Below are 9,008 nucleotides of genomic sequence, written 5' to 3'. Positions count from 1 at the left end.
GGGGGCTGGCTGTAGGAGGCGATGCTTCCATGTATTGGTGAGGGGGAGGCGAAGATTCCACGGCAGCACGACGATCTTTGCAAAGAACTAAGGTCTGGGAGGTACTCGTGAGAGCCGCACCATGAACCTCAGTTTCTTCTTTTTCTTCGGCATCGCCGCTATCAACATACAAAACTGAGTACATGAATATGCAAAAAATAGAGGACGGGAATAAGTAGCGATGGTAAAAAAACTTACGAGCTAACGGAGCCTGCGTCGTCATAAGGGTTGAAGGCACCCTCTTCCTCGGGTGATTTTCCTCGACATTAGGTTCTGCAGCCTTTGAGGTGCCAGAATCTTCAACCTCATTCCTTTTCCTCTTGCTCCTTGGAGACACAGCGGAAGGAGGAGAGTGCCTTGATTCGGAGGGCTCCGATTCAGTTTTTTCGGAGGAAGTCGCGGATTTGTGAGAACCTGCGACTTCACTCTCAGGACGAGAAGGATCTTGCAGGTCGTCAGTGAAAACAGCTCGCAAATCCACTTCTCCACCTTCGGGAAGAGGGGGTAGGCAAGATAGAATTTGGTGGTTCTACAAGAAGAAACGGCAAGGTTAAAGTCAAGATACAACATTAGATAAGAAAATATTCGACACATAGAAATACAACTCGAAAGATAGTTACTTACTTCGGGAAGGTTGTGGCTGCCGCTATATGGTTCCACGCGACAGGAGGTTGGAACTTCATTTTTCTTGCTCAAAGAGGAGAAACGTCGAATCAGCTTCTCCAAGTCCTTCACAGAAAGATCCTTGGAGACGCGGTCAACATCTTCCTCGCCAGCATACATCCAAAGCGGGGTTTTGCGAGCCTGCAGTGGCTGCACCCTAATCCTAAGAAAGTAGGCGGTAATTTGGGCACCCGGCAGTTCTTCACCGTGGGTGTTTTGCAATTCATGGATGCGCTTCATCAGAGCATCGGTAGCCGCTCTTTCTTCAGCAGTGGCTTCAGCATCCCAAGATCAGCGCCTGGGGATTTTTGCGGTGCCATCAAAGGGAGAAATGTTGTATTCTTGAGAGTTGTTGTGCTCCTCCCTGATGTACAGCCATCTCCTACGCCACCCTTGGACGGAGTCGGGGAATTTGACGTCAAAGTAGTCGACGTTGGCACGGATACAGATAACAACACCGCCCACATTGTAGGCGATATTGCGGGAGCTATTGCAGCGAAGATAGAAGATATGTTTCCACAGTCCCCAATGAGGATGGATCCCGAGGAAGCATTCACACAGGGTGATGAAGATGGATATGTGGAGGATGGAGTTAGGGGTCAGCTGATGTAGTTGAATCCCATAGATGAAAAGCAGTCCACGGAGGAACACATGGATGGGGGTGGACAGGCCGCGAATGAGGTGGTCGACGAATGCGCGGCGTAGGAAAGCTCTCGTTCCCAGAAAAAATAAGCGCCTCTTTCTTCTTCATCAGCCCGAGCCTCTTGAGGGTGCTTGCGTCTTGGTTTGAGATCTTGGATCTCTCCTATCCAGAGATCTCAACCTCCTCTGTCGACATGTTGGTTCTTGGAGCGGCGTGCCTGAGGAGCTTGGTGCACGGTGGCATTCACACAAGGGTTGGAGGAGAGTGGAGATGAGAGGAAGCGCAAGGAGCTTGGGGGGTAGCCATGGAGATTTTGCAGAAAGAGGGGAGAGTTGAGCGGCGCAGCGAAGGGAAGGATTGAGAAGAAGGAGAATATTTATATCAAGGGATCGGTCCGTCGCACCGTTAGATGGAAAGGAAATGCATCTGATGCTTCACACGTGTCCACAAGGGCACAAAGGTCTTTTTACTGTGAAGTAACTAGACAGGCGTTACAGCGCGCGTGCCAGAAAAAGCGGAGGACGTGTGTCCCCCACTTGCGTAACGTGACAAGCAACGCAGTATTTGGGACCCACAGGTCAGTGACATGCCAGAACCCACACCTTCCCAATGCAACGTTCGTGGCCATCGTCAGCGCTGATGCCACTATAAGGGGTATTGCGAGTGCAATTCTTCGAAAAATAGCGACAAAGGAGCATTAATGATGCAGACAAAATAACTTTGGGAGCCTTTGATCAAATACAAGTTTTTGTCCAAATGCTCGGGGGCTACTTTTTATAGGAAGTTTGATATGGAGTTGATTCAAAAAAGACAAAGATGAGCCTACATCCAAGTTTAAATACTCGACTGTAGCCTCGGGGGCTATTCCCATCGGGAGCGCTGGTCGTGCACCCGATAAAAATGGAAAAATAGGAACGTTGACAATATAGCGACAAGATGGTAAAAAGGTGATCCTACAACCAAGTACAAGCACTTGGCTCGGGGGCTACTCCCATCGGGAACGCTGGTCGCGACCCGATGAAACTGAAGGAGTCAAATTGAGTCTATTTCGAGTTACGATATAATTCTTCATATACTCCCATCGGGAGGTCAAAATAATAAGTCATCATATGACTCGAATAAATGTGTCATTCCAACAGCCGAAAAAAACACTCGACAATATATTCTCAGAGCGCCTCAGTCGCGGTTAAATCTCTGAATGCCGTAATACTTTACGAATGTAAGACCCCGGGATCCGTCCTGCGTGGCGTGGTATTGCACATGAATGCGCTCTGCTACTTTTTCCGTATCAACATATGCGAAGAAAAATCCTAACGGACGTGTTAGGTATCCGATAAAATATGACTGGAGTTCGGCATATGGTAAGACCTTAAGCGACACATGTCGAATTACACCAGTATACCGAGGTCAAGTCCAGGGACTTGACCTTGAAGTAGGTTTTTGCGGGATTGCCACGAGAGCAGTTAACTGGTACCTGATCCGTCAGATGAACCAGCCCCATCTACCATTATCCTTGTACAATATATGATTATTTTATAAAAATTATTTAGTGATTCGAAGAAATCATGTGTGAATTGTAATGATGGAGATTTTACTCGATTCTCCGATTCAAGCAAAATCTCGGGGGCTACTGACATAGGCATCCCTAATGGACCTACCGAAGATGGTACCCGGGGTTTACTGAAGAACCATGACTCGAAGAATATGAAGCCCAGAAGCCCAAGTGTAGATATGGAAAGATAGAGTTATATTAGGAATAAAGACTTGTAACCAATACGGAACGAACTTAAAGAGTTTCTCGTTGTTTGTAACTTGTACATCAAGAATATGAAGCTTTTTAGCAGTCGAGTACTTTTCCGGCTGAAATCCTAGAGATCTACTTGCCCTCTACTTCCACGAAAAGCCTAGTCTACAACTTGTAGGCATAGATAAGTTAATACCTTGTCAGCTAGAGACTCCGCTTATGAACTGATAAATTATGTATATGATGGTGGTGGGTCACCAGTATAGAGAAGACGTAACGGCAATCGTTACCTAGTTGATACCAAACATTCAACATTGCATCGACAAGGTCATTTGGGCTAGGTTGTAGGCAACCAATCACCAGGTTTTTTTTGGGACCATTTGATGCAACCCAAACCACCAAACGAACTGCCAAAAGTGACCTGTGACACGTTCCAAACAGGCTAAATCTCACGAAGCATGCCCCCAGAATCGATCCGGGCTACCAAACACGCCCTATACCATTGGGTATCATTTGACTAACTAAAACACAATGAATCTTAATGAAACTCGATGAAACATGGCATGAATCTGAAAGCACGAAACCCGTGGGACAAACATGCTCGGGAGAACGGGGCCTTGCATGCACGGGATAAAAGCATTTCGTGGAGCATCTAAAAGTACATGTCAACAAAAAGAAAATGTTAGTGAATACCTTGCCTAGAAAATTCAAAAATAGGGAATAGCTATTTTCCATGCATTGGCAAAAAAATGCATGTTTACACTTGGCAACCATCTGAGTCCTACCAAATTATGAAGTCTCAGTGGAAAAAAAAACGTAACTGTCAGAAATCATACGTACTACGGCTGATACGGCAGAAATTCTAGTGGAATAAACTGTGAAAATGGCACAACCCCTACTAGTAGCTCTTCAAGAAAGAATCAATAGAACAAAAGTTTGCATCTACTAATCTGATGATTCCTACCAAAGCTAATCGGAGGGGACCCTTCAGGAGGCTTCAAAATTTCTTTGTCATAGTTGACTGACATGAGATACAATCCATGAGGTGGTGCTAAAAAGGCCACCTTCGCTAGTTCTTTGCGGTCCTTTGCAGCAATTATTTTTGGGACGATTCCAGGAGGCAGTCCCTCCTTCCCAACTTGAATTAGCAAAGCTGCCTGCATTACCAATAGCATGCTATTATTATGATACACAAAATTCAGGAATGCATGCATAATTCTACACTAGTGTCATTCTCTAGCTATTGTTACAAACTTACAACTGAAATTCCATGGATAAACTTCCAAGTGCCTGAGGTAAAAATCCCTAAATACCTTTTCTGTTGAACTAGTGTGATAAAGATAATCTTCTCCCTAAAACAAAGCTACAAATATGAGTGCCCAAGTTGGGCATATAATGCAATCATTAGATATGTGATGCACATTTGATATATAAATAAATAATCATTAGCTATTGTTGCCCAAATGAACTGCTATTGTGCATCATATTATTTCTAGGTCATGGTAAAGAGAAAAATATATAGTTGCTCCATAGAACTCGCTCCAAGGTTATTAAGGATCATGCACAAGTTCAATAGGCTACCCTGCCAGGTCTGTATAAGGGATAGGCGGGTAAGACATGAATCAATGAAGGAAAACAAGGAAGTACCAATCTGTCCTTGCATGCACCACGTCCCAGGGTCAAAAAACGCTACTATTCGATTGCATTCAGATGATGTAACACGTTATAAAACTAATTTCAGACACACTTTTAAACAAGAGATTAAAAAATACCATGTTCCTCACTTGTCTGTACAAAAACCCAGTGCCTTCAACCTCGAGCTGTATGATAGCATCCTGTTCAGCAACCAGAAAATGTCAGGAAACACAACACAACATCCCAAACGCAACACTGAACTTGTAAGGGTCACAGAAAGTTAAACTAAGTGATAGGGTCATCAGTCACCATTTCAGTAACATCAAAGCGTGATATCTGCTTTATGGGACTGCGGACACGATCGTTGTGTACTGCATTGGCAAAAGATGTGAAGTCATGTACTCCAACAAAATGCTTTGCAGCCTCCCGCATAGCATCTGGATTAAGTTTATGTGCACTATGGTAGGCGTAATTATTATGGAAGGGGTCCATAACTGCTCCATTATAGATCTTGTAGTGATATATTTTGCTCTTTGAGGATGTGCGAGCATGGAATTCCGGACTTGCTTCACTAATTTCCCTAACTCGAATATCAGGAGGTAGAAGCCCATTGATTGCAGAATGAAAGCTATCGAGACAATGGTAGGCAAAAGGCGTGGTGAAATGTGCCACCTGAAAAACAGCACGCAACATGTTAGCGCGGAATTTAAACTTATCAACATTGCAGGATATACAAGTAGGATGATATATATCAACTTGAGGCTTGTTTACAGTTGTATAATAAGATAATTAAACCTGACCCCGTGCATGAACACCTGCATCTGTCCTTCCTGCACCAACCAAACAAAGCTCCTTCCGGTCCAGCTTTGTTATGTGTATTAGTGCTTTCTCTAAAAAGAATTGTATGGTTGGAGGTGATGGTTGATACTGCCAACCTAAGAGATGATAGTAATCAGAAAATCATTTATTATTACAAAATCCTGAAGTTATGTTCACATCTTAGGGATGTTCGTGTCACATGTCAAGGAAGTAGAATTACAATATAGGTGATCAATGTTGTATTTAGCAAATTAATTCAATAGATGTAATACAGTGCAGCTTTTTCCTCCATCTAGTACTAATCCAAAATAAAATGGCTCACAAGTAGTGATACATCAATTAGCTCTACAGAGGAGTGGCAAAAAAACTGAGCTGAAAACTGTAGGGGAGGCCCAGACAGTACAAAATTTATAATAAATCAAAAAACTTACACTTGGGGAATTTCTAACAGGCAGTGAGGGCTAGCCTAAGGTTCTCCTTCGTTCTCTAAGAAAGAAGGAAAATCTCTCGTTTAAAGGGGAAAAAACCAGGAACTAAAGCTAGGGTTTACATTGTTAAAAATGCATTCCTCTGCTTCCAAATGGTCTAAGTAGAAGTAGCAATGACCTCAAAGAAAAAGGGTTTGCCAAAAGATGATTTAGCAATGGCGAGCATGCTGGCAAGATCTTAACTAGCAATCTAGTCTAGCATTGATCGAAAGCCAGCAGCGCTTGCTAAAAGATCTTGCATCTAGTCTAACATTGATCGAGTACACATGAAGGATCTTCTCCAAAGGAAAAGATTCAGGACCAATAATGATGGATTCTGCAGACTATGTGAAGATGGCTATCTTCAAACCAAAGACCGGAATGGTTTCATTGTCCAGGAGTGTCACCCGAAGGCTTTAGTTGTTACTGCAAATCGTAGTAAATCAATCTGTATCCTTTTAATTTAAGAGGATCATATCTCTAGAGTTAGTTTCCAAGTTATTTAGTCCTTCCCAAGTTTGTTTGGATTCTGGCCTTAGGCCTTAAGTAATGTACGTGGGCTATTTATGCCTACCTCTAGACCCCTACGAGAAATCAATAAAGAATCAGATCTATTATCTCCCTGACCCACGTTACCTCTTCCTCTGCCTCTGTTGTGCGACAACCCCTCCGCGGCTTGAGTCGCGCTACGGAGGTCCAGGGGTTCGGCGTATTGCCCTCTACGTGACAAGGAGCCAGAAGAAGGCCTTAATATTGGCAGTGTATTTGGATTTCCAAATCCACCTAGAGAAGGTAGGGGCTTCAAAGTGCTTAAATTGTAGGTTTAAACTTTATAAGCAGAAAGAAAGGCCCCCAGCTATGTGTCCAAACATCATGCTCATTCAAATTGAGGACAGCTTGAGATTGAAGAACTAGTGCCTGAACTCATGAAATTCATCAAAAGCTTGGGTTGATAAAGGAAAGCGAAACACATCAATGGAATCCGCTAGCAGAAGAATATCTTTGACTGAGGCAAGTTTATCAATTGCAAAGGAGTGGAGCCTGGGAAATTTGTTAAAGAGAATCTCCGGTGTCCAATTATCACTCCGAAAAAGGATAGAATTGCCAGACGAAAATTGAAGAACCCACGACTGTGTATGATCAAGAAATGACAGTGTTAACACTTTGTACTTTATTCTGCAACAGAATATGGCAGACGAGGTTCAAGAAAATGCAAAAGAAATATGTTCGATCTGACAATAAGGTATTCTCGGTAGCAATCTCCAATCCATCACACAATGCTGGAAGGAAAGAGCTTACTGATGCTTATAAGCTAATAAATACCGGTGGTCACAGCATTCTAAAAGGGTAACAACTATGCAGTGTATAGTGCCTTGAACCACACAGTTCAATTGTAAGCCCGAATACCAACAAAATTATAAAATTTTCCCGATAAGAAGAAATGCCGCATAGTGGCTCCATCATTTCGTTCACATTTGTTCACCCCGATAATAGCAAAAGTACAAAACTCCCTTCACCAAGACCTTTTGCTGAAATTCAGCACTGACATTAACAGTGACCCTAATGCTTTATCTTCTCTATTCAACGCAACCAACGTCCTCAGCGGAGCGCCCCAACCATTCATCACACCTAAGGATCTTATAACGCCCAAATGCACAAATTCCACCAATCTAAAGAATCCAAGTGCAGAGAAGGGGGGCAGAGAAAAACCTTTGTACTTGGTACCGTCGTAGGAGATCACCATCCGCCACCTGTGCGCACTCTCCGCCGCGACCGTATCGGCCTCGTCCACCTCCGGGCGCAGCACAGCACGAAGGCTGCCATCCACGAGCTGTCACCTCACGAGAGAGACCAAGAAGCCAATCCATGTGAGATGCGGATGGGGCCATGAGGGAAGAGTGCGCGTAAGAGATGAGGAACAGGGCTTACAGAGATGTTTCCGGCGGCGGCGGCGGTAACGGCGGCGGCGGCGGTACAGAAGGAGGCGGAGGCGGAGGCGCGAGGAGGGGGGAGCGCCAACCGGAGGACGGCTAAACCCAGCATATCCAATCTGACGCGAAACAAGAATGCGAGCAGCGGATTTTACGACTCAAAGCGTACTTGGCAAGAGTTAGCTGCCAATTTTCTGGTTAAGGAATTTTTTCCCCACGTTTATAACAAACTAATTTGGCAAGTTCATCCTCCTTCATAGATTGGTTCCGCGCAGCCGCCGCCACAACCCTAGCCGCCTCAAGTTTATTCTCCTCTATAGATGTAATGTCCCAGTTTTAGAGACGATCGAGGGGTAGATTTTAGAAAGGGATGTGCATTGCATAGTAAATTCTGGGGAAATTTCGCGCTTTTAAACAAAAACTGCATCGAATGGGGACAAGTTTCTCTCTCGACACTTTACAGGGTTAGGGTTTCGAGAGTGCGACAAACTTGCATCTCACTTCATTAGTTTAGGGTTTTAAGAAGAGAGGGGAGAGTTGCATGATTGAATTCTTGAAAAGTGACATGGTTGAATTTAAACCAATGTTGAATTTGAATTTCAAATTCAAACATTAAATAATAACCCTAAATAATTCAATTATGAGGAAATTCATTAAGTAAATAAACAATAATAAACATTATGAACAATTGTAATAAAGTAAAGCTCATTAAAGAAAACTTTGAGCTTTATTGATCATCACACAATTTACATTGTCATTACAATATTCATAAGTGAAATAAATGATTAATACAACACATTACATAAATGGGCAGAATAGAAGAAAGAAAATAAAGAAAAATTACAAGTGAATGATCTATCCTAAATTACACAAGATGATCATCATGGAGATCTTGCCAAGAGGATCTTGATCTTCATCCGAGCATCACATTGTTCCCTGTAATCACACAAACAAAGACAAAGACAAGTGTTATGCCAAGTGGCATTGCCACTTGGCAGGTTAGCAAGAAAATGTGAAGTTGAGAGGATATTATCAAGATCAGCCGAGCTGATCCACCAAATGGACCA

The 9,008-nt window shown here is 43.3% G+C and overlaps 1 protein-coding gene across 2 annotated transcripts; it reads right to left on the bottom strand.

The window, feature by feature from the left end:
* Nucleotides 1-3,788: 3,788 nt before the first annotated feature.
* LOC124708173 (tRNA pseudouridine synthase A 1-like) lies at nucleotides 3,789-7,952 on the bottom strand. Of its 2 annotated transcripts, XM_047239862.1 has the most exons (7): nucleotides 7,940-7,952; nucleotides 7,721-7,841; nucleotides 5,520-5,659; nucleotides 5,034-5,396; nucleotides 4,862-4,924; nucleotides 3,986-4,246; nucleotides 3,789-3,925 (listed from the first exon to the last, which is right to left on the bottom strand). In XM_047239862.1, exons 2-6 carry the CDS (start codon nucleotides 7,752-7,754, stop codon nucleotides 4,010-4,012), a joined length of 837 nt encoding a protein of 278 aa, XP_047095818.1. In that variant the 5' UTR covers nucleotides 7,755-7,841; nucleotides 7,940-7,952; the 3' UTR covers nucleotides 3,789-3,925; nucleotides 3,986-4,009. The 2 variants fall into 2 exon arrangements, with proteins under 2 accessions (XP_047095818.1, XP_047095819.1); XM_047239863.1 differs by lacking the exons at nucleotides 7,721-7,841; nucleotides 7,940-7,952 and having other exon boundaries at nucleotides 3,789-4,246; nucleotides 5,525-5,653.
* Between the last annotated feature and the right edge of the window lie 1,056 nt (nucleotides 7,953-9,008).

Source organism: Lolium rigidum, chromosome 4 (genome assembly GCF_022539505.1).
Source record: "Lolium rigidum isolate FL_2022 chromosome 4, APGP_CSIRO_Lrig_0.1, whole genome shotgun sequence".
Taxonomy (NCBI): domain Eukaryota; kingdom Viridiplantae; phylum Streptophyta; class Magnoliopsida; order Poales; family Poaceae; genus Lolium; species Lolium rigidum.
Note: the sequence above shows the minus strand (reverse complement) of the source record. Positions and strands in the feature narration are given on the sequence as shown.

Coding starts and splice junctions, on each gene's coding strand:
- LOC124708173 (XM_047239862.1), bottom strand. CDS start 7,754: ATGGTGATCTCCTACGACGGTACCAAGTACAAAG. Junction 5,397..5,519: donor GTGTTCATGCACGGGGTCAG/GTTTAATTATCT, acceptor GCTGTTTTTCAG/GTGGCACATTTCACCACGCC. Junction 4,247..4,861: donor ACAGACAAGTGAGGAACATG/GTATTTTTTAAT, acceptor TTGGTAATGCAG/GCAGCTTTGCTAATTCAAGT.